At 47.3% G+C, this 25,546-nt stretch overlaps 2 protein-coding genes across 3 annotated transcripts in view; one reads left to right on the top strand and one right to left on the bottom strand.

Annotated features, from left to right (window-relative positions):
• The window catches only part of ifi35 (interferon-induced protein 35), a 342,343-nt gene that overhangs the window by 68,859 nt on the left and 247,938 nt on the right, over positions 1-25,546 (bottom strand). The gene's annotated exons all lie outside the window — the stretch shown is intronic.
• sgf29 (SAGA complex associated factor 29) lies at positions 4,479-12,086 on the top strand. Of its 2 annotated transcripts, none has more exons than XM_072442741.1 (10): positions 4,479-4,586; positions 5,218-5,291; positions 5,617-5,692; positions 7,124-7,196; positions 7,279-7,343; positions 7,475-7,604; positions 8,311-8,457; positions 8,616-8,651; positions 8,718-8,880; positions 11,883-12,086. In XM_072442741.1, the coding sequence occupies exons 2-10, from the start codon at positions 5,226-5,228 to the stop codon at positions 11,997-11,999; spliced, it is 873 nt and encodes a 290-aa protein (XP_072298842.1). In that variant the 5' UTR covers positions 4,479-4,586; positions 5,218-5,225; the 3' UTR covers positions 12,000-12,086. The 2 variants fall into 2 exon arrangements, with proteins under 2 accessions (XP_072298842.1, XP_072298841.1); XM_072442740.1 differs by having other exon boundaries at positions 4,531-4,777.

Raw genomic sequence — 25,546 nt, 5'->3', positions numbered from 1 at the left:
GCAGAGTCCCGGGCCCTCCTCCCGTGCCCTGCCCGGGATCCACCTCCAGAGTCCCGGGCCCTCCTCCCGTGCCCTGCCCGGGATCCACCTCCAGAGTCCCGGGCCCTCCTCCCGTGCCCTGCCCGGGATCCACCTCCAGAGTCCCGGGCCCTCCTCCCGTGCCCTGCCCGGGATCCTCCTCCAGACTCCCGGCCCTCCTCCGGTGCCCTGCTCGGGATCCACCTCCAGAGTCCGGCTGCGTCTGTGCCGGTCCCTCCCTGGTCCCTCCCTGGTCCTGGTCCCTCCCTGGTCCCTCCCTGGTCCCTCCCCGGTCCTGGTCCAACCCAGGTCCTGGTCCGGTCAAGCCCAGGTCCTGGTCCTGCCCCGGCCCCTCCCTGGTCCTGGTCCAGTCCCGGTCCTGGTCCACTCCTGGTCCCTCCCAGGTCCTGGTCCAGCCCAGGTCCTGGTCCTGCCCCGGTCCCTCCCTGGTCCTGGTCCAGTCCCGGTCCTGGTCCACTCCTGGTCCCTCCCAGGTCCTGGTCCGGTCCTGGTCCCGCCCCTCACATGGAGGAGAGATTGCATCAGCTGCAGATTTGTGTTTTATGTGTCTTATGATTGCAGAGGCTGTTTACTCTGTGATCTCATTTAGACCTTAGTCCTGGACTGAACCGGGTTTAGTCCTGGTTTAGGCCCGATTTCTGTCATGATGTTGGTCAAAAACTGTCAACATTTACTTTAGAAACAGTTTGAGTCACAGACACTGTCCAACAACAGACCAAACCAGAACTAAACCAGGTCTAAACGAGGACTAAACCAGGACTAAACCAGGTCTAAACCAGAACTAAACCAGGACTAAAGCAGGACTGAAACAGGACTAAACCAGGTCTAGACCAGGACTAAAGTAGGACTAAACCAGGTCTAAACCAGGACTAAAGCAGGACTAAACCAGGAATAAACCAGGACTAAAGCAGGACTAAACCAGGACTCAACCAGGACTAAAGTAGGACTAAACCAGGACTCAACCAGGACTAAAGCAGGACTAAACCAGGACTAAACCAGGACTAAACCAGGACTACACCAGGTTGTGAAAATAGGTCACGATTGGAGCAGACGTGTAAAAGTCTGAAGTTCACAGATGTTTGTCTCTCGGCCCTGACCTGGATCGGGCAGTGGAAGTGTGTCAGATGCCCTCCCACACAGCTGCACCTGAGCCTATTACACTGTTGTTCACTGTCACTGTTATTATAGGACTATTTATGATCATAACTGCACCATTATCTCTGATTTCACTACAAACTCGTCTTCTTCTTCTTCTTCTTCTTCTTCTTCTTCTTCTTCTTCTTCTTCTTCTTCTTCTTCTTCTTCTTCTTCTTCTTCTTCTCCTTCTCCTTCTCCTTCTCCTTCTCCTTCTTCTTCTTCTTCTTCTTCTTCTTCTTCTTCTTCTTCTTCTTCTTCTTCTTCTTCTTCTTCTTCTTCTTCTTCTTCTTCTTCTTCTTCTTCTTCTTCTTCTTCTTCTTCTTCTTCTTCTTCTTCTTCTTCTTCTTCTTCTTCTTCTTCTTCTCCTTCTTCTCCTTCTTCTCCTCCTTCTTCTTCTTCTCCTCCTCCTCCTTCTTCTTCTTCTTCTCCTTCTTCTTCTTCTTCTCCTTCTTCTTCTTCTCCTTCTGCCACGTCGACACTGCTGCCGTTTGTGGGACACTTGTTAATCATTCTTTGCCTGATTTGGTTTTATCTCCACGGCGATAACGTTTTCATGCTTTCATTTGTCCGAACGAGGCAGAAGCCAAAACCTCCAACTGTCGACACACCAGAGCGGCGACCGCTTCTAGCCCGATTCGAACCGTTCCGCACGACAGCCCTCACACACTCTACCCAAATGTTACCAGGCCAGGGCAAGTCAGATCGATGCGTCTGTCTGTTTCCATGGAGACAAACGTGTTGGACAATAATAATAAACAAACACGCCAGAAGTTTCAGTGGAACACCGTGTCATTTCACTGGATGAACTGGGATTATCCACACAATATTTTACTTTAAATTATTTGTTTAAAAAAAAAAAGGTTATGACAGACAATAAGCATTTATGATGGAGGAAAAAACCTGATAATATTTAGTTTCTAAAGGAGAAATATTTAGAGAAATGTTTTGGGAATATTACAAACTTGCACTCTTTATGGAGATTAAATCCAAAATTGAGCTTCAATCTTTTGTAGTAGAAAAACCGACGCAATTTTAGAGCTTTGTACTTGGGCTTCTAAACTCCTGTTGTGGTCGTGGTCGATGGATACTTCTGGAACGTGCTCTGGACAAAAAGACAAAAGGACAAAAGGAGGACGAGATGACTCAGACTTCAGACAAATGGAAAAACTGACTTAATTTGGAAATTGACAAATTTGACGGAACTTTGGACGAAATGGGACTTTTATTCTAAACTCATCCGTGTCATGACAGTGTTTCTTTTGTTGGTTGATGTGTCATTTTATTTTTGTTTTAGTCACACTTTAACATTAAGTCAAGGACATTTTGTTACGACTCATTATAATCTCTATGACTCATAAACTGCAGAGTTAAATTCAGAACATTTTTTACAGGGTATCCACAGTTGGAAAATGTCTATTATTTACCACAACTTGTATCCATGGGTTTCAGAATGATGACAAACTAGGTCTCCATGTAGACAAGCAGCCGGTGGACTCAGCAGAAAGGTTACACAGTGCGGCTTTAAATGTGGTTTGGATCTGTTTTAGACCTGGTTTGGATCTGTTTTAGACCTGGTTTGGGTCTGTTTGGGTCTGTTTTAGACCTGGTTTGGGTCTGTTTTAGACCTGGTTTGGATCTGTTTTAGACCTGGTTTGGGTCTGTTTTAGACCTGGTTTGGGTCTGGTCTTACTTTAGAGAGTCACATTTGGTATAAAAAGAGAAAACACAAACTCACAGATAAAGTGTCAAACTGAACGTGTCGAATGTGTTTGTTTTGGTTTGAATTCACAAAAAATGAACTCTGCACGAGAACAACATGACACAGAGATAAGACTGAGGTCACAGAGATCCAAACCAGGTCGAAACCAGGTCTAAACCAGGACTGAACCAGGTCTGAACCAGGACTGAACCAGGACTGAACCAGGACAGAACCAGGTCTAAACCACAAATGGACTTTTGCAAATAAAAAAATAGAATAAAATGCAAAATTATTGCTCCAGTAGGACAATAGTTTAAGGAGTCTTCATGTAGACTCACTTTTATATTCACCACATCAAAAGCCGGACTAGAGTGAGACCCAGAACTGAAGCTGGACTAGACCAAGTCTATATTAAGTCTCAAACTGTGTGAACAAGTTCAGACCTGGTTCAGCCGTCCTGTGAACTTCAGGGAATGTTTGTAAAAGAGATTTTTTTTTTTTATCTCAATGAGTTTTTTTAATCTGGTTAAATAAAAGGTTAAATAGATGAACTAAAGCATCAAACAGCGCCATCTGCTGGTAGACCTGCACGCCTGCTTGTTGGAGTAAAGAAATACGACAAACTTTAAAGATATGCACATTTACTGGACATAAGCCAGTTTGAATCTATTTGTAATCGAATGTACATGTTTGCTTTTTTAACTGTATCGATGTCTAATAGGTAGAAGCACTACTAAATGGTCACATTTATATAGCGCTTTTCTACCGTCAAGGTACTCAAAGCGCTTTACATCAAGGAACCAGTCACCCATTCACACACACATTCACACCCCAGATATACGCAGACACTGGGGGGCAAGTTGGGTTAAGTGTCTTGCCCAAGGACACAACGGCAGTATTCACATGAGGCAGCTGCGATCGCACCGCCAACCTGCGGGCCAGTGGATCTGACCGCTCTGACTGAGCACTCTACCACTGCCGCCCAACAACTACTAAAAGCTTTACCAACATTGCTCTGTAAAAGTGACAATCCTAAAACTAGACTAGAACCAACCAGGTCTGAACCAGGATTATCCCGGAATTAAACCAGGACTAAACCAGCGCAAACATATTTCTGAGCCGGATCAGACTGTTTTGTGGTCCTGATCTGGCCCGCAGGCCTTTCAGATAAGATAGGCCTTTATTTGTCCACACAATGGGGAAATTTCCATGTTGCAACGCAGTAGATACAGGAGTAAAATAATAGATAACTTACAGGAAGGTTTAAAAAAACAAACACTCTTAATAGAAAAACTCTTATAAACAAAAACTCCTATAGACAGAACCTCTCGTATTCATAATAAGGAATAGAGGGAAAAAATAAAAATAAGATAACATAAGACAAAATAATAATAATAGTGGTAAAGTAAACACTCTTATTTACAACAGTTATATGCACATGAATATGCCATTATTGCAAGTATTTTGTTGAATGGAACTGCTGTAGACTTATATATTATATTTTGTGTTGTACTATTAAGTTGCTGAAGATTTTTAGCAATAAATTAAAAGATCCCTTTAAACAACCTAAATAACGTGTGTCAGAGTGTGTCCACGCGGGGGCAGTGCAGGGAAACCTCTGAACGGAAGCGGCCGATGCTAAGCTAACTTACATTAGCCGAGGAGCTAACTTTAGCCGTGGAGCTAGCTTAAACGAGCACAAACAGCGCAGGTGGGAATAGAACGCCGTTTGAACCCTGCACAAGCGCGGGCCCGTGTGTTTCCCGCACCGGAGATAAATGCATGAAAACGCACGATTTATCCGCGTGATTCCGTAAATAAATGCGTTTGTTATTGTGCGCAGACGTTAGCATTAGCCACCCGAGCTAAATATATGAAGCATGAAACCAAAACGACTCAAAGGTAGATTAAACGATTAAAACATTGCACTTTAACGCCACATAACACTATCCTTTGTCTGTGATGATATGGGGGGTAATTCGCTGCATACAATGACTGTTTTGACCACAATTGTGTTGCAATAATCTACAGAATGTATTAAAATATTTGCTAATTTCTAAATGAGCAACGTGATTTTAAATGATGTGCAGTAATTTTCCGGGACAAATTAAAGCCAATGTTAATTCGGCTTGGTTCTTCTCACTGTTTAATTGAACATACATTTGTAACGTTGTGTTTTTGTTTGCTGATGTCTAATAATATTGTTACTGCTCTGTTTGAACTAAAAGGACCTGAATTTGAATGATGTCTCGTTTTAATTGATTGGACCTGGGCAGCTCCAGAAAAATGTCGCTATTGCTTTGTCAAGTAATAAATACGTATTTTTATTTTCTCATTCACAGAGAATAAAATGTCTGCGGATCCAAAGATCGTGGAGCTGCTCTCAGAGCTCCACCAGCTCATCAAACAAACTCAGGTACCTCCGGGTTTAGTCCTGGTTTATAATTCGTGTACGAGCTAAAACCACTTATATATATAGTGTTGGGAGCGGCCACAAAGTGGCGCTCTGGCCTCATGAGCAAAGGGTATTTAGGTGGGAACCTTGGTGCTGGTGCTAGACAGGCAACCACAGTCTGTGATGTAACTGATAAGTGTTATGATGACATTAAAGACATTGTAATGAATAAAGGATGCTATAAACTAAGGAACTGCCTCAGCACTAGCGCGTCAACAAGATTTCCGTCTGCAACATAAGCAACTCAGTTGGAGCTGGTTTATACAACTCATTTCTTTGTCTTCAGGAGGAGAGATCTCGTAGTGAACACAACCTGCTGAACATTCAGAAGACACATGAGCGAATGCAGACTGAGAACAAGAGTAAGTCTTTGATGTCAATAGTATTATAATAATAGTATTATAATACTATAATAATAGTATTATAATACTATGTGTATATACATTCCTAAGAAGGTTTTGGAGCATTTTTCATCAGTAACACTGGAATTTCCCGATTGCGGCACAAATAAAGGTTCTCATCTCTGATCTTTGCTGGGCCTGCTGCAGGGGCCTCTAATAGGCGGCCCGCGGGCCAAGTCCGGACCGCCAAGCAATTTGGTCTGGCCCAGTTTCCCATAATTATTAAATATATATAATATTACGCACACCCACTGCACTCTGCGTAGCGTTGCAGCAGCTCCTCTGCTGGTCACGGCCAGAGAGCCCTCATTCATCTGAAGCTCTGCTCTCTCTGTTTTAGATTAGAGCCCTCATTCATCTGAAGCTCTGCTCTCTCTGTTTTAGATTATCTGAAGCTCTGCTCTCTCTGTTTTAGATTAGAGCCCTCGTTCATCTGAAGCTCTGCTCTCTCTGTTTTAGATTAGAGCCCTCGTTCATCTGAAGCTCTGCTCTCTGTTTTAGATTAGAGCCCTCATTCATCTGAAGCTCTGCTCTCTCTGTTTTAGATTAGAGCCCTCATTCATCTGAAGCTCTGCTCTCTGTTTTAGATTAGAGCCCTCGTTCATCTGAAGCTCTGCTCTCTCTGTTTTAGATTATCTGAAGCTCTGCTCTCTCTGTTTTAGATTAGAGCCCTCGTTCATCTGAAGCTCTGCTCTCTGTTTTAGATTAGAGCCCTCGTTCATCTGAAGCTCTGCTCTCTCTGTTTTAGATTAGAGCCCTCATTCATCTGAAGCTCTGCTCTCTCTGTTTTAGATTAGAGCCCTCGTTCATCTGAAGCTCTGCTCTCTCTGTTTTAGATTAGAGCCCTCGTTCATCTGAAGCTCTGCTCTCTCTGTTTTAGATTAGAGCCCTCGTTCATCTGAAGCTCTGCTCTCTCTGTTTTAGATTAGAGCCCTCATTCATCTGAAGCTCTGCTCTCTGTTTTAGATTAGAGCCCTCATTCATCTGAAGCTCTGCTCTCTCTGTTTTAGATTAGAGCCCTCGTTCATCTGAAGCTCTGCTCTCTCTGTTTTAGATTAGAGCCCTCGTTCATCTGAAGCTCTGCTCTCTCTGTTTTAGATTAGAGCCCTCGTTCATCTGAAGCTCTGCTCTGTTTTAGATTAGAGCCCTCGTTCATCTGAAGCTCTGCTCTCTCTGTTTTAGATTAGAGCCCTCGTTCATCTGAAGCTCTGCTCTCTCTGTTTTAGATTAGAGCCCTCGTTCATCTGAAGCTCTGCTCTCTCTGTTTTAGATTAGAGCCCTCGTTCATCTGAAGCTCTGCTCTCTTTTTTTTAGATCAAATGTTGAAGTTCTTGGACAAGTTTCTTGTTGAACCAATTCTGGTTTAAAGTAATTGTTTTCTGTCTGTTCCAGCGTCACCGTATTATCGGACCAAACTGCGAGGACTTTACACCACAGCTAAAGCCGATGCAGAGGCAGAGTGCAGGTGGGAGGGCATCTGATGCACAGGGAGGGCATCTGATGCACTGTTTGTTAAAATAATGCTTTCTCCTGTTCCTTGTCCTCAGTATTCTACGACATGCGCTGGACAAAATTGCAGAAATCAAGTCGCTTATGGAGGAAAGACGGATAGGTAAGAATCTGAAGGTTATGATCAAAAACGAGTCCCGCTTCCGAACGACTCCTGACCCGCTTCAGACCAGCTTCTGACCCGCTTCAGACCCGGTTCAGACCAACTCCTGACCCGCTTCTCTCGTGTTATAGCGGCGAAGATGGCCGGCGTCTACAGCGACAGTGACCCGCCGAGGAAGACGATGCGTCGCGGAGTCTTGATGACGCTGCTGCAACAGTCGGCCATGACGCTCCCGCTGTGGATCGGAAAACCCGGAGAGAGGTCAGTCCTGGTCCTGGTTTAGTCCCTGTTTAGTCCTGGTCTAGTCACAGCTCTGTATTCTGAAGGAAAAACTCACAAGTCTCACTAAAAGAACTGTGTTTTCCACCTTTCTCACTTACACTAAATACTAAATTATAATCTGAATACATACTTAAAGTTACTTCTCAACGCTGTCAAAAGCTCTCAAACTTTCAAATATCTGCATTCAAAAGACTAAAACTATTTATACAGAATAGTACCTCTAAACGGTGTATTTATATGTATTTATATAGAGATGTATATAAGGTTTGATTATGATCATGATTCACTTCAGCAAACTCACTCCATATCTTCTCTTTGCCGTTTTCCATTTGAAATGATTTGTTGACATCATGGAAACATAACTCTCTTCCTAAATCTGATCTAAATCCTCTTGAATCATACTTTTTACTCACAAAAAGACGTGTATTAATTCCAAGTTTGTGTGAGACGTGGCTAAAGTTAGCGTAAACAGGAACAGCTTGGTCAGCCTGGTTCAGTCCTGGTTCAGTCCTGGTTCAGTCCTGGTCCAGACAGTCCTGGTCCAGACAGTCCTGGTCCAGACAGTCCTGGTCCAGACAGTCCTGGTTCAGTCCTGGTTCAGTCCTGGTCCAGTCCTGGTCCAGTCCTGGTTCAGTCCTGGTCCAGTCCTGGTCCAGTCCTGGTTCAGTCCTGGTTCTCGTTACAGTCCTCCTCCTCTGTGTGGTGCGATTCCTGCGAGTTCGGATTACGTGGCAAAACAGGGAGATAAAGTTGCCGCTCGAGTCAAAGCTGTGGACGGAGACGAGCAGTGGATCCTCGCAGAAGTCGTCAGCTACAGTCACTCCACCAACAAGTACTGGACCCGCTTTAGTCCTGCTTTAGTCCCGCTTTAGTCCCGCTTTAGTCCCGCTTTAGTCCCGCTTTAGACCTGCTTTAGACCCGCTTTAGTCCATCCATTCTTCCACCTGCATAAATTGAACCACTGTTTTAATATTTTTTCCCTGTGTTTAGATATGAAGTGGACGACATTGATGAAGAAGGCAAAGAGTGAGTGAAATCACGTTCAGAATCAAACTTCTCCGTCACACGTCTGAGCCTCTGTTTGCGTTTCAGGAGACACACTCTGAGCCGGCGCAGGATCATTCCTCTGCCGCAGTGGAAGGCGAACCCCGAGACCGACCCGGAGGCGCTGTTCAGCAAAGAGCAGCTGGTCCTGGCCCTGTATCCTCAGACCACCTGCTTCTACCGAGCGCTGATCCACGCGCCGCCGCACAGGGTGATTTCACTGTGCACGCGCATACACGGACGGCACTGCATTTTTATTGTGTCAGAACCACTTAAGGCTGAAGGGGGAGAGAAAGAGGAGGCGAGGCTGAAGGGAGAGAGAGAGGAGGCGAGGCTGAAGGGAGCGAGAGAGGAGGCGAGGCTGAAGGGAGCGAGAGAGGAGGCGAGGCTGAAGGGAGAGAGAGAGGAGGCGAGGCTGAAGGGAGAGGGAGAGAGAGGAGGCGAGGCTGAAGGGGGAGAGAGAGAGGAGGCGAGGCTGAAGGGAGAGAGAGAGGCGGCGAGGCTGAAGGGGGAGAGAGAGGAGGCGAGGCTGAAGGGGGAGAGAGAGGAGGCGAGGCTGAAGGGAGAGGGAGAGGAGGCGAGGCTGAAGGGAGAGAGAGAGGAGGCGAGGCTGAAGGGAGCGAGAGAGGAGGCGAGGCTGAAGGGAGCGAGAGAGGAGGCGAGGCTGAAGGGAGCGAGAGAGGAGGCGAGGCTGAAGGGAGAGGGAGAGAGAGGAGGCGAGGCTGAAGGGAGAGGGAGAGAGAGGAGGCGAGGCTGAAGGGAGAGGGAGAGAGAGGAGGCGAGGCTGAAGGGGGAGAGAGAGGAGGCGAGGCTGAAGGGAGAGGGAGAGGAGGCAAGGCTGAAGGGAGAGAGAGAGGAGGCGAGGCTGAAGGGAGCGAGAGAGGAGGCGAGGCTGAAGGGAGCGAGAGAGGAGGCGAGGCTGAAGGGAGCGAGAGAGGAGGCGAGGCTGAAGGGAGCGAGAGAGGAGGCGAGGCTGAAGGGAGCGAGAGAGGAGGCGAGGCTGAAGGGAGCGAGAGAGGAGGCGAGGCTGAAGGGAGCGAGAGAGGAGGCGAGGCTGAAGGGAGCGAGAGAGGAGGCGAGGCTGAAGGGAGCGAGAGAGGAGGCGAGGCTGAAGGGAGCGAGAGAGGAGGCGAGGCTGAAGGGAGAGGGAGAGAGAGAGAGGAGGCGAGGCTGAAGGGAGAGGGAGAGAGAGAGAGAGGAGGCGAGGCTGAAGGGAGCGAGAGAGGAGGCGAGGCTGAAGGGAGCGAGAGAGGAGGCGAGGCTGAAGGGAGAGGGAGAGAGAGGAGGCGAGGCTGAAGGGAGAGGGAGAGAGAGGAGGCGAGGCTGAAGGAAGAGGGAGAGAGAGGAGGCGAGGCTGAAGGGGGAGAGAGGAGGCGAGGCTGAAGGGAGAGGGAGAGGAGGCGAGGCTGAAGGGAGAGGGAGAGGAGGCGAGGCTGAAGGGAGAGAGAGAGGAGGCGAGGCTGAAGGGAGAGAGAGAGGAGGCGAGGCTGAAGGGAGCGAGAGAGGAGGCGAGGCTGAAGGGAGCGAGAGAGGAGGCGAGGCTGAAGGGAGCGAGAGAGGAGGCGAGGCTGAAGGGAGCGAGAGAGGAGGCGAGGCTGAAGGGAGCGAGAGAGGAGGCGAGGCTGAAGGGAGCGAGAGAGGAGGCGAGGCTGAAGGGAGCGAGAGAGGAGGCGAGGCTGAAGGGAGAGGGAGAGAGAGAGAGGAGGCGAGGCTGAAGGGAGAGGGAGAGAGAGAGGAGGCGAGGCTGAAGGGAGAGGGAGAGAGAGAGAGGAGGCGAGGCTGAAGGGGGAGAGAGAGGAGGCTGAAGGGGGAGAGAGAGGAGGCGAGGCTGAAGGGGGGGAGAGAGAGGAGGCGAGGCTGAAGGGGGAGAGAGAGGAGGCGAGGCTGAAGGGGGAGAGAGAGGAGGCGAGGCTGAAGGGAGAGAGAGAGGAGGCGAGGCTGAAGGGAGAGAGAGAGAGAGGAGGCGAGGCTGAAGGGAGAGAGAGAGAGAGGAGGCGAGGCTGAAGGGAGAGAGAGAGAGAGGAGGCGAGGCTGAAGGGAGAGAGAGAGAGAGGAGGCGAGGCTGAAGGGAGAGAGAGAGAGAGGAGGCGAGGCTGAAGGGAGAGAGAGAGAGAGGAGGCGAGGCTGAAGGGAGAGAGAGAGAGAGGAGGCGAGGCTGAAGGGAGAGAGAGAGAGAGGAGGCGAGGCTGAAGGGAGAGAGAGAGAGAGGAGGCGAGGCTGAAGGGAGAGAGAGAGAGAGGAGGCGAGGCTGAAGGGAGAGAGAGAGAGAGGAGGCGAGGCTGAAGGGAGAGAGAGAGAGGAGGCGAGGCTGAAGGGAGAGAGAGAGAGGAGGCGAGGCTGAAGGGAGAGAGAGGAGGCGAGGCTGAAGGGAGAGAGAGAGGAGGCGAGGCTGAAGGGAGAGAGAGAGGAGGCGAGGCTGAAGGGAGAGAGAGAGAGGAGGCGAGGCTGAAGGGAGAGAGAGAGAGGAGGCGAGGCTGAAGGGAGAGAGAGAGAGGAGGCGAGGCTGAAGGGAGAGAGAGGAGGCGAGGCTGAAGGGAGAGAGAGAGAGAGGAGGCGAGGCTGAAGGGAGAGAGAGAGAGAGGAGGCGAGGCTGAAGGGAGAGAGAGAGAGAGAGAGGAGGCGAGGCTGAAGGGAGAGAGAGAGAGAGAGGAGGCGAGGCTGAAGGGAGAGAGAGAGGAGGCGAGGCTGAAGGGAGAGAGAGGAGGCGAGGCTGAAGGGAGAGAGAGAGAGGAGGCGAGGCTGAAGGGAGAGAGAGGAGGCGAGGCTGAAGGGAGAGAGAGAGAGAGGAGGCGAGGCTGAAGGGAGAGAGAGAGAGAGGAGGCGAGGCTGAAGGGAGAGAGAGAGGAGGCGAGGCTGAAGGGAGAGAGAGAGAGGAGGCGAGGCTGAAGGGAGAGAGAGAGGAGGCGAGGCTGAAGGGAGAGAGAGAGGAGGCGAGGCTGAAGGGAGAGAGAGAGGAGGCGAGGCTGAAGGGAGAGAGAGAGAGAGAGGAGGCGAGGCTGAAGGGAGAGAGAGAGGAGGCGAGGCTGAAGGGAGAGAGAGAGAGAGAGGAGGCGAGGCTGAAGGGAGAGAGAGAGAGGAGGCGATAAGAAAGTCATCTCTAGCTCGATGGGGTTCATACTTAGAGTGTCCAGAAGGGGGCGATATATTTTATACCACATTATCAAAACTATTTATTTTGCTGATTTCCTTTTAACTTGAATCGTCCCGTTTCAGCCTCAGGACGATTACTCTGTTCTGTTCGAGGACACTTCGTACGCAGACGGATATTCTCCTCCGCTCAACGTGGCGCAGAGATACGTCGTGGCCTGCAAAGAGAACAAGAAAAAGTGACCCCTGATGGGCCAACACAGTACTGCACCGCTGCTGTTTGTATATTTGAATGTACAGTTATGGTTTATTAAAAAAAATGACAAATTACTGCGACTGTGGATTATTGTGTATCACTAGAAAAATGACAAAAGTGGAAGTAAAGTTTGTTGTTTTTAACCAGATGAATCTCTTGTTTTCAAAGAGTACCTAGTTCCAGACGTGCGGCGTAAATAAGTCTTTTTACATTTGGTTTGATGAAATATGAAATTTTAAAAAAAATAAATTTTAATCATAATACACGCAGTTAAAACTATGACACGGCAACAAAATGAACAACAATAACGGGCGACAGGCAGGAAGTGATGTCATAAGCCATTTAATTTGTCGCCGAGTAACCACGAGTGACGTATAAGGATCCACTATTGAACTGTAATATCCACCCGGGAAAAAATGTAATACGAGTAAAATTATAATTATTTCATTTACATTGTATTGTGAAATGGCAATTCAATATTTATATTTTGAACAATTTTTCTGCTTTCACACAAACTTAGTGGGTTGAAGCCGCAATATTTCCCATTATATTACAAACTAAAGGTACAAACTTTGAAATGTGTGACACTGATACTTAAATACAATTAACTTATGACAAAAATAATCACCTGCGGGGTTCAATTATGAAACGTGTTCATTTATTATTTAAAAGCATCAATTCAAACACATTGCACATATAAACAGATAGTTCAGTAATTATTATATACGTTTTTTAAAATTGTATTAAATCTCTCATAAACATGGTACACTGTAATTAAACATTTTGTGTATTAGTTCATAAACCTTTTGGTCAGTTCAACCGTGACGTGTGGCTGCTGTACCACGTTCATCCGCTCACGCGACACTGGCGCTGTTGCTGATGTTTTCACACCGCCTGCGGGTTCTTTTCTTAGCTGCGGCTCGTCTGCGCATGCGTCTGGAGGATCGATCCAGCTGTCTCGTGCCCCGGACACGCCCATCGGAATCTGCGCAGTTTGAACCTGAACGTCTCCCTCACGCGCCTCCAGCTCCCACAGGTCAGGTAAGTTTGACCTTTAAAGGCGGTATTTCTGTCGTACAAAAGCAAACTTGAGGGTGAACTTTAGGGAAACTTCTGCGGGTGAAATAAAGCAGATTATGTGAAAAACAAAAGTGAAAGTGAACTTGCCGAGACTTGCTTCTGATGCATTTCCTGAATAATACAAATAAACCTGCCACTTTTATATCATTTTTCTTTTATCATTTTTTTTTTCAATCGATGAAGGATACTTTTATACATTCCTTGTAAAATACAGTGATAATTTAAACTTGACAAGAAGAAGAAAAATGTAAATAAGATATTTTTTAATGGATAATTTCCTGTACATGAATAATAAGTCATTTACAAGCCATTTTATGAAGACAAATTATTAAGCAAAACTGAAATATTCACTAAGATACAACAAAATAAAAGCTCATGTTCAAGAGAAGGTTTTTACTGCTGGTATTACCGAAATACTTGCAGCTACTTTGTTTTGTACGTGTCGAATGTGTGGCTTCCAACTGAATTTGTTACATACAATTACTCCAAGAAATGTGATCTTTCAAAAAAAGCTATTTATGTAAATGTTTGATCCAGTTTAATTGATACAGTTACCAAAGAACATTATCTTTGTTTTACCAAGATTTACATATAATTTGTTTCTATCCATCCAACATTTAGATTTTTGGCCAATTCATTCTTTACAACATTAATAAGATGATCATAATTGGAGTAAAATATATTTGTATAATCAGCAAATGGTATGTATTTAAATTGGTCATTGACGTTAAACAGCTTTGGACCCAAAACAGATCCCTGCTGGACACCAAGATATTGATTCTCCCATTTTGTTATATAATCTTGTAAATATGTCCATGAACCCCAGTCTTTTAGCATCAGTTCATCTTTTAGTGTTTGTCTTTGTTTCCACCATCATAAAGTGTAAAGAAGATTATTAATAAAGGATTATCTTATCTTATCTTATCTTAATATCATTGGATAATCCTAGGATATAAGGTGAAGATATGTACTTTAGTGAGACAATCACTCTTAGATTTATGTTTGGTTTGATTTAGCAGGTCTGTATTATAATTTCCACAGATTAATAAGGTTTTATTTTTGCTTTTGCTGAAAGTTTGCTCCAGCCAATCACTGTTCAGAGCATGACCCAGGTAAACACAGCTTACTATTACACTAGGAGTATTATCTGTTATATTATCATTTTTTAGCCTGCCAGTTGATTATATTTATGTATTTTTAAAGTTGATTTGAGGGATGAAAATATATATCTATTTAGCGTTTACATGGAGGAACACTCACACATTCACACTCCAGTGCACACTCCAGTGCACACCCCAGTGCCCACTCCTGCACACTCCAGTGCGCACTCCAGTGCCCACTCCTGCACACTCCAGTGCGCACCCCAGTGCTCGCTTCAGTGCGCACCCCAGTGCACACCCCAGTGCCCACTCCTGCACACTCCAGTGCACACTCCTGCGCACACTCCAGCGCACACCCCAGTGCCCACTCCTGCGCACACTCAAGTGCACACTCAAGTGCACACTCAAGTGCACACTCAAGTGCACACTCTGGGGACGTGGCGGGTTGAGTGTTTGGTAGAATTCACCTGAGGCAACCTGTGGTCAGGGGATCTGACCGCTCTATTATATTCTCTGTCCAGCTGTAAATAAGAGTGTTATTATTATTATTTCTATTAAGAGTATAAGGGATTTTTCTGTTAACTGTTCTTTTTTATTATACTTCTATACCTACTCTGTGTTGCAACTCTGAAATTTCCCTATTGTGGGACAAATTAATAAAGGCTTATCTTATCGTAACATCAAGAGCCGCCGCCCCTCGAATCAGAGGACAAGCGCTCTACCACTGGGCTACAAGTCTGTTTTTGTTCTGATCAAAACATCACACACTGATGCACAAAACTTCACTTCACCGAATAAAGCGATGTGATTGGCTGATTGGTGTCGCACGCAAAGATATTCTTCACCTTCCAGTCAGATCTAAGTCAGACCGAGATCTCCTGTTTCCACGCTTCACCTGCACATTGAAGCGTATCTTCATTAATTTCCTCATCAGACTCGTTTCTTTGTGAATATGACTCAGTCGGACATCATTTTGCAGCTTAGTGTCTGTGCTGCCAACCCTGTGTCTGCTCGTCCTCTTCCAGGGTGGAGCTTAAGTAATTACATAATTACAAATACTTTTGAAGCTGTTATAACATCCGTCTCTGGTTTTTCTATGTACTGTCAAAGCAAGTGACCGCTCTGCATTCCCTGCTCTGATTGGCCAGAACTAAGAGGATTGTGGTTTAAATGTGCACGTAATTTTTTTTCCGTAATTTTTTCAGGCTATAGCGCACTCATGAATATAAGACGCACCAATGCAATTTACAAAGGAAAAATAAATTGTACATCTACGTGCTGCCCGATGGTGGTTAAGGCACAGCACACGTACGCCGGGCTCCGAGTGCATCCGGCCGCAGTGTTGAGTTTGATTCGAGACTCCGGGCTATTTACTACATGTCCTCCCTTCTCTCTCCTCCCCCATTTCACTTTACTTTCCTGTCAATAAAGCCAACGGGTACAAAATCTTAAAAAAACAAAAAACGGGTTGTCTTTTGAACCGCAGGACCCACAGCGGCCCACAGGGACTTCCTGCGGTTCTGGTTTGGGCCATTAAATTCTCATTTCACTTTGGGGCTGGTTAAGGAATGCAGACCGCAGTACGTAAGTCCATGCGTCCAGATTCAGTTCCTCCTTAGACTAATTTCTCCGTGAATATGAATTTGATTGTAATAAAACACACAGCATTTTGAAGCTTAACATACAGAACAGCGCTTCCACCGAAGTCTTCTTCTACAGTGTGTCAAACGCTTGTGCTTCCTGTTAGAGTGCCCCCCGGTGGCCGTTAGCCAGTGAAAAGCTATAAAGTAGCCGCACCGTTGTAATGACCGCAGGGTTCAAAGCATGGGAAAAGGTAGCAGCTTAAAGTTCAAAAATCACTGTTCATAGTCACCTTATTCCGCTCTGTCCACTTTTGCCTCATTTTGGCTCGGATCAGAACTTTCATTGTGAACTCACTTAAAGAGAACGAGGAAAAAGTCTTGCCGCTAAAATTTAATATAAAGTTGATGGATTTGTGTAAAATATCCAATTTTCATGTGACCAACTCGGCAACAATGCACTGATTCTCTGAACCTGAAAATGGCTTCTATGGAGAACTTATCTTCTATGGAGGTCACAGCCCAAGGTGAACTAATACAACCGGAAGGAGGATTAGGTCGGATGGTGGCGCTCAGATGGACCTCTGGAATAAAGTGAATAATGATGAGTTTTTTGTGGCCCCTCTGCGCCTCAGCTCAACGCTCCTGTCCCAGACCCACACTCAGCTTCTCTACTTCAGTGTAAAGCACTGTATCACACACATTTATAAAAAGGCTATTTTAGGGATGATTAACTTTACGAAACAGCCTGAAAGAACAGAGTTCTTTCAGGCTGAGAAATAGATTTTCAAAGTTAGGGGCCAGACGGGCCCCCTATCTAAAAAAGTTAGGGTCCCCCCAGCAATTTCAGGGGCCCAGGAGCGCGCGTGGCATTGTGGCGTCATAAGAACAAGACAAATTTGTTGTTTTAAACCTCGTTATCAGCATGTAAAACAATTTGAATCATAATCTTCTTGTCAGGGAACAAACCAAGTATCAGTATTGTTAAAATAGTAGCTTGTAAGAGTTCTGTTATATCAAAGCTTGTGAAATAAATACCTGTGCCTTGTATCCCTATTGAGGAAAGGCCAAACACACGGTGCAGTACAATAATCCTGCTCCTGTCAGACTGATGCAGTGGAAAGGTGTGTCCCACCACTCCATATTCTGCCTGTCCCTATCATTCTTCTCCCCGTGTTACCGTGGGTTCTCTCCGGGTTCTCCGGCTTCCTCCCACCGTCCAAAGGCATGTATGTGTTAGGTAAAATTGGTGACTCTAAATTGGCCCTAGTGAATGAATGTGAGCGTGAACTGTCTGTAATGTCTATGTCTCTGTGTTGGCCCTGCGACAAGTTGGCCACTGTCCAGGGTGTACCCCGCCTAAGGCCCGAAGTCACTGGGATAGGCTCCAGTCACCTGTGACCCCGAAAGGGAACAAGCGGTAGAAAATGGATGGATGGATCTTGATTTTTTTTTGAGGAATTTCGATACAGGGGCACGGCGGGCCCCCTCCAAACCCAGTGCCCGCCGGCAATTTGAGGGGCTACGGGCCCCGGGCCCCCGTCTATTTCGCGGCCTGTCTTTCATAATCTCCCACAATTAATGTTTGTTAGACTATAATTCGATTATAATTATTAGCCCATTGTAAAAGGCTTTTCCCCAGACGCCTTCTCGGTTTGACTGTGTTTGTTTCTGTCCCAGCGTCTGGAAGAAGACGTCCTGACATTTGTCCAACAGCAGAGGAGCAGAGCAGTAGAGAGGTTCTTTATATCACCCTGTATTTCCTGAAGAGGAGCATCTAGCCCAGTCTCTGCCGGACAGTAAGAACTCTGAAGAATATGATGTTAACCTCTCCTTCTGATTTGGAGCTAAGCGCTGTCCTCTGTCTTCTCTCAGAGTGCAGGGTTGAGGTTTGCACGGATAAACTGAAGTCTCATCTGCTAAAGAGGTTCAGCAGTGTGTTTGAGGGCGTGGCTAAACCAGGAGCCTCCCTGACCCAGCTCTACACAGAGCTCTACCTCACAGAGGGCGGGGCCTCAGAGTTCAAACAGGAACATGAGTTCACACATTTGGAGAGTGCGTCCAAGAGAGCGGCTGCTCCAGAGAAAAACATCTCATGTGAAGACATGTTTAAAGGCTGCCCACATTCACCAGAGCCAATCAGAGCGGTGCTGATGAAGGGCGTGGCCGGCATGGGGAAAACAGTGCTGACTCAGAAGTTCAGTCTGGACTGGGCTGAAGGCAGGGCCCACCAGGACGTCCAGCTGCTGTTCCTGTTCACTTTCAGAGAGCTCAATGTGCTCAGAAACATACAGTTCAGCCTGGTGAAGCTGCTGCACCACTTCTTCAGTCCATCCAAAGATCTCTGCAGCTTTGACCAGCTCCAGGTGCTCTTCATCCTTGACGGTCTGGACGAGTGCAGACTTCCTCTGGACTTCGTCCGAACCCGGGTCCTGAGCGACCCCACAGAGTCCGTCTCATTGAACATGCTGCTGGTAAACCTCATCAGGGGGCACCTGCTTCCCTCCGCTCACCTCTGGATAACCACACGCCCCGAGGGGTCCTGTGAGATCCCAGAGCGGAGAATCTCCATGGTGACAGAGGTGCAAGGGTTCACTGACCCGCAGAAGGAGGAGTACTTCAGGAAGTGGTTCAGAGATGAGTGGCATGTCAGCAGTTCTCCTGAGACTGCTGCCTGTCGTTAAAGTTTCAAATAAAGCTTTGTGAGTTCAGAAAAGATCAATATTAAATGTGACGTACATCCGCAAAGAACTGACCTGAACGTTTGTCTCTACAGATTAAACTTCTGTAAGCTGTCCCTTCACTGCTGTGTTCCTCTGGCCTCAGCCCTCGCATCCTCCAGTCTCACTTACTTAGATTTGAGTCACAATGACCTCCAGGACACAGGAGTGGAGCTGCTGTGTGAGGGACTGGAGACTCAGGTGAGACGCTCCCATGATGCACTCTGCCCCCTTGTGTCCACATGAGTGTAACGCTGCCCCCTGTGTCCACATGAGTGTAACGCTGTCTCTTGTGTCCACATGAGTATATGCTGCTCCCTGTGTCCACATGAGCGTAAAGCTTTCCCTTGTGTCCACATGAGTGTAATGCTGTGCGTCTTTAGGCTGGCTGCCTGTATGGTCTCAGAAAGGGGCGGGACTGCTCTGGCCTCAGCTCTAAGCTCCACCCACTCCCATCTGAGAGTGTTAGACTTGAGCTACAACCATCCAGGACCCTCAGCAGAGAAGCTGACCGCTCTACGGGATGATCCACACTGCCCCCTGCAGTCTGTCAGGTGAGACCAACCACACTGCCCCCTGCAGTCTGTCAGGTGAAACCACCATGCGTCCTGCAGTCTGTCAGGTGAAACCACCATGCCCCCTGCACTCTGTCAGGTGAAACCACCATGCGTCCTGCAGTCTGTCAGGTGAGACCAACCACACTGCCCCCTGCAGTCTGTCAGGTGAAACCACCATGCGTCCTGCAGTCTGTCAGGTGAAACCACCATGCCCCCTGCAGTCTGTCAGGTGAAACCACCATGCGTCCTGCAGTCTGTCAGGTGAAACCACCATGCCCCCTGCACTCTGTCAGGTGAAACCACCATGCCCCCTGCAGTCTGTCAGGTGAAACCACCATGCCCCCTGCAGTCTGTCAGGTGAGACCAACCACACTGCCCCCTGCACTATGTCAGGTGAAACCACCATGCGTCCTGCAGTCTGTCAGGTGAAACCACCATGCCCCCTGCAGTCTGTCAGGTGAAACCACCATGCCCCCTGCAGTCTGTCAGGTGAAACCACCATGCCCCCTGCAGTCTGTCAGGTGAAACCACCATGCCCCCTGCACTATGTCAGGTGAAACCACCATGCCCCCTGCACTATGTCAGGTGAAACCACCATGCGTCCTGCAGTCTGTCAGGTGAAACCACCATGCGTCCTGCAGTCTGTCAGGTGAAACCACCATGCGTCCTGCAGTCTGTCAGGTGAAACCACCATGCCCCCTGCACTATGTCAGGTGAAACCACCATGCGTCCTGCAGTCTGTCAGGTGAAACCACCATGCGTCCTGCAGTCTGTCAGGTGAAACCACCATGCCCCCTGCACTATGTCAGGTGAAACCACCATGCCCCCTGCACTATGTCAGGTGAAACCACCATGCGTCCTGCAGTCTGTCAGGTGAAACCACCATGCGTCCTGCAGTCTGTCAGGTGAAACCACCATGCGTCCTGCAGTCTGTCAGGTGAAACCACCATGCGTCCTGCAGTCTGTCAGGTGAAACCACCATGCCCCCTGCAGTCTGTCAGGTGAAACCACCATGCCCCCTGCACTATGTCAGGTGAAACCACCATGCGTCCTGCAGTCTGTCAGGTGAAACCACCATGCGTCCTGCAGTCTGTCAGGTGAGACCAACCACACTGCCCCCTGCAGTCTGTCAGGTGAGACCAACCACACTGCCCCCTGCAGTCTGTCAGGTGAAACCACCATGCCCCCTGCACTATGTCAGGTGAAACCACCATGCCCCCTGCACTATGTCAGGTGAAACCACCATGCGTCCTGCAGTCTGTCAGGTGAAACCACCATGCCCCCTGCAGTCTGTCAGGTGAAACCACCATGCCCCCTGCAGTCTGTCAGGTGAAACCACCATGCCCCCTGCACTATGTCAGGTGAAACCACCATGCGTCCTGCAGTCTGTCAGGTGAAACCACCATGCCCCCTGCAGTCTGTCAGGTGAAACCACCATGCCCCCTGCAGTCTGTCAGGTGAAACCACCATGCCCCCTGCAGTCTGTCAGGTGAAACCACCATGCCCCCTGCAGTCTGTCAGGTGAAACCACCATGCCCCCTGCACTATGTCAGGTGAAACCACCATGCCCCCTGCACTCTGTCAGGTGAAACCACCATGCGTCCTGCAGTCTGTCAGGTGAAACCACCATGCGTCCTGCAGTCTGTCAGGTGAAACCACCATGCGTCCTGCAGTCTGTCAGGTGAAACCACCATGCGTCCTGCAGTCTGTCAGGTGAAACCACCATGCCCCCTGCAGTCTGTCAGGTGAAACCACCATGCCCCCTGCACTATGTCAGGTGAAACCACCATGCCCCCTGCACTATGTCAGGTGAAACCACCATGCGTCCTGCAGTCTGTCAGGTGAAACCACCATGCGTCCTGCAGTCTGTCAGGTGAAACCACCATGCCCCCTGCAGTCTGTCAGGTGAAACCACCATGCCCCCTGCAGTCTGTCAGGTGAAACCACCATGCCCCCTGCAGTCTGTCAGGTGAAACCACCATGCCCCCTGCAGTCTGTCAGGTGAAACCACCATGCCCCCTGCACTATGTCAGGTGAAACCACCATGCCCCCTGCACTATGTCAGGTGAAACCACCATGCCCCCTGCACTATGTCAGGTGAAACCACCATGCGTCCTGCAGTCTGTCAGGTGAAACCACCATGCGTCCTGCAGTCTGTCAGGTGAAACCACCATGCGTCCTGCAGTCTGTCAGGTGAAACCACCATGCCCCCTGCACTATGTCAGGTGAAACCACCATGCGTCCTGCAGTCTGTCAGGTGAAACCACCATGCGTCCTGCAGTCTGTCAGGTGAAACCACCATGCGTCCTGCAGTCTGTCAGGTGAAACCACCATGCGTCCTGCAGTCTGTCAGGTGAAACCACCATGCCCCCTGCAGTCTGTCAGGTGAAACCACCATGCCCCCTGCACTATGTCAGGTGAAACCACCATGCCCCCTGCACTATGTCAGGTGAAACCACCATGCGTCCTGCAGTCTGTCAGGTGAAACCACCATGCGTCCTGCAGTCTGTCAGGTGAAACCACCATGCGTCCTGCAGTCTCCATCCATCCATCCATTTTCTACCGCTTGTTCCCTTTCGGGTCGTGGGTGACTGGGTCAGGTGAGACCACACTGCCCCCTGCAGGCTGTAGGCTCTGTACTCAAATTCAATGTAGCGCTCAATTTGGACTGCGATATTTAGTCAGTCTGAAGAAGCACCTGAAAGCTGTTTAACTGGTGCCAACATCTCCACCAGAGCACTGAGACATTTTGACAAATGAATCACTACAATTAATAATCATTTAAAATGAACTGGACTAAATGCAAAGATTACCGGTACTTTACTTAAACAGGATGCAGCATCTTTCAGCGGAGTCCTGGCCCCAGGGGGGAGGAGCCTATTGTATATGTTTCAGTGGTTTTAGTGAAACCTGAGTACTTTATGTAGCAAGTGTGTCAATATGCCACTGGGCCAGATCAGAAGGTAGGTTTGACTCAGGGAGGTGCGTGTAAGCAATAATACAAACGAGTGAATGAAAGTGTGGCTTATATATTTTACAGTGATTTTTTACCAACATACAATTTATACAAATATTTACAAATGTACAAACTGCAGATGTTCAATGGTTTCATTTACTGAAATACTGAAAGGCTTACAATCTATGGTCTTATAAATAGCAGTCAACGTTCAACACGATATTCAGAATAAAACGTCCAGTGTAGGAAACACACACATATTAAATAACATTTGCAAATCTCAGTGAAATAGCAAAAAAATGTCCATGAAAGAGCAAGCAACAGAGTTTATCTATTGTCCAGAAAATAGCGCTGTGACTGATTTGAGAGTTTGCAAAGTCAGTGGTGTCTTTTTGGGTGGGTTCTGGCGGACTGAATAAGCCGCAGGTGGCTCATGTTGAAGGGTTTGTAAAGTTCAGTGTATCAGCTGTGGTTCGGTTCCGGTTCCAGGCTGGTTCTCAGCTCGCCATCAATTCAATCTTTTGTTCTGGTACCCCACGAGGCACACCTGGCCTGTGGTTAACAGACAGGCCCGTCAGTAAAATACCCAAACCTTAGCTAGCTTCTATGTCATTTAGTTCATTTATTTTAAATTACAAACAATGCAGTAAATACTTTAGTACATTCATCAATTGTATAAATACCGTGATTAAATACCTTTTGTTAAGATAAATAACCGGTTGATACGGGTAATTAATATATAGAAACGTAATACAACAAGAAGACACAAAAAAAACAACTCAGACAGACTCACAAAATTCCACGTTTTCCTGCGCGTTAAAAATCCAGCGGTTGATAAGGGCTTCTATGAACATACACTTGATTTAAATACGGAGCACACTAAAGTTACTAAAAGCGGGTGTTTTAGTCGCAAAGCTTACCTGGTTCAGCCGTCCTGTCGTCTCTCCCAACACCGTGCACAGAGAGACTACTTCAGTCTGCCAGGGGAGACTACACTGCCCCCTGTTGTGTATCACGTGTAATGCCAATCTGTGTTTCAGACTGGAGCCGTTTGGGCGCAGTGGTCTGCGTAAATGTAAGTGACACACGATGTGATTCTGTTCAGACGTGACCACCGTCATTACCATGTTTTGTCTTTAGATTACACACACGTGACTCTGGACCCAAACACGGTGAACGAGTTCCTGCAGCTCTCGGACGATCAAAGGGCCGTGACATCAGTGAGAGAGAGGCAGCTCCGCCCACATTCGTCGCACAGGTTCGAGTGGCCACAGGTCCTGAGCTCCTCTCCTCTGATTGGCTGCTGTTACTGGGAGGTGGAGTTGAGCGGGGGCGTGGTGGATGTCGCCGTTGTCTACAGAGATATTCAGCGCAGAGGAAAGAGGAGAAAATGTGAGTTTGGGATCGACTATGAGTCCTGGAGTCTCAGGATCTCTCTGACGGGTTTTGCTGTCCGCCACAACAACAATGAAACGGCGGTGTCCTCCAGCGCCTCCTCGCGGTCATACATCTCAGGGCGTGTTGGCGTGTTCCTGGACTCTGAGTCTGTCTCCTTCTATGACGTCTCTTAGGGCAGTTCAGTGCTAATCCATACGTTTGACACCACTTTCACGGAGCCTGTGTTCATTGGCTTCTGGCTGTGGAACCACGGCTCCACAGTGTCTCTGGTAACATAGCGCCCCCTGGAAGAACATACTTGTTCCACATCATACAGTTTTTAACCGATTTAACATAAATGTGTGGATGCAAGTCAGATTATAGTTATTTTAAGATCAGAATGGTTAATACAAATGTTATATATATATATATATATATATATATATATATATATATATATATATATATATATATATATATTATAACCCACAATCACTGTACTTATTGGTACTCTGTATTTATTTTAGCAATTTCTTCAAAAGCTATAGATTCTGGTTAGTCCATAACAATTAGGGACATTCTTCGGACTCAGTGATATAACCTCCTCTCCCTGAATTCACTGCTTCACTTCAGTTCTTGTGCCCTTTACTGCATCACATTTTGTTGGCAAAGAAATGGACTGAATATTGTTTAACTGCTTTCCATTCCACTTAACGTGCATTCTATCATATGTATCGTCTGTAAAATGTTAAAATACATGGCTATGGTGTCCAAATGATCCATTCATTTCATTAATTTTCTACTGCTTTATCCCGTTAGGGGTCGCGGGTGACTGGAGCCTATCCTAGTGACTTTGGGTCTTAGGCGGGGATGTCCAAAAGATTTATTTTAATAATAGGATTCTGTTGTTTTTAGTAGGGATGTCCCGATCCGATCACTTGATCGGAAATCTGGCCCGATCACGTGGTTTCAGACTTGATCGAAATCGGATGTCGCGTCCCGATTTTACTCTTTTTAGTTTGATCAGCTCTATACATTTCAAGCTTCTTATTAGACAGGATCACGACATTTTGCCCACACTTTACAGCAGTAAACGTTTGTTTTGCGCTGTGCGACCCTGCATGTCGCAGCAGAGCGCATCATACAGAGTAAGGAAAAAATGCTCCACAACTGGAGCATTGACAAGCAACGGGTGGATGTAATTTTGCGTGACAACGCAGCTAATATGAAGAAGGGCATGGGCGAGACGGGGGTGCCGAGTGTGTCGCGCATTCTTGCCAACTTTGTGTACATGAGGACTTTCCCAACGCGGCCTGATAGACACCGTGGCGACCGTGAGGCTCAAAACACTGGCCCCTGGCTTACTCTCGACATTCAGAGTATTAAGAGTGCAGTTCTGAAAAGCACACTATGGACTGACTTTATGACACACTCATTTAATACACACTTTGCTTATTTATTCACATGCTGCTGGGTATATTAAGTTGAGCTGCTATTTTTATTTAATTCAAATTTTGCACTATTATTTCTTATTCAAGCTACATCAAAGAAAGGTGCACTGTTAAAGTGTTAATAAATAAAATAAAGACTGGGGACAACCTGTTTATGTTGCATTTTGTGTTACAAAAGTATCGGATCGGGACTCGGTATCGGCAGATACTCAAAATCAGATTACTCGGAATCGGATCGGGGCCAAAAAAACCTGATCAGGACATCCCTATTCAAAATAACTTATAGAAGTATGAGTGTTTCGGTTTACAGCAGAAGGCACACAAGCTGATACCCTTGTGCTTTTCATTTGGTGCAATCGTGGTTTTCTCATTTTTATGTCTGATTAACAGCCACTCCCTGCTTCACTTCCCACTGTGAAGGAAGGAGTAGGCATTCTTTATGAAAATGGGTGTCAATACTCTATGAAGCTGACATGTTGTTGTTGTTGTTGTTGTTGTTGTTTTATGGCGGTTGGCATCCAAGTGTTGCATTACCGCCAGACTTTATTCCTCAGACTTTGTCGTAGTCCTCAGACTCTGTCGTAGTCCGTAAAAGTACTCCTTCCATATCACGTCAAATACCAATGCAATAATGTACAAAAGCGTATTTTCAAAAGCAAACAATGAAGATTACTTTAAGGACACATTCTGTTCTTTGAACATGCTCTTGAGAA

This window comes from Eucyclogobius newberryi, unplaced genomic scaffold (genome assembly GCF_026437365.1).
Source record: "Eucyclogobius newberryi isolate DKJ021-1_F unplaced genomic scaffold, fEucNew1.0.hap1 SCAF_13, whole genome shotgun sequence".
In the NCBI taxonomy this organism is placed as follows: Eukaryota; Metazoa; Chordata; class Actinopteri; order Gobiiformes; family Gobiidae; genus Eucyclogobius; species Eucyclogobius newberryi.
This window is presented reverse-complemented; position numbering and strand designations above follow the sequence as displayed.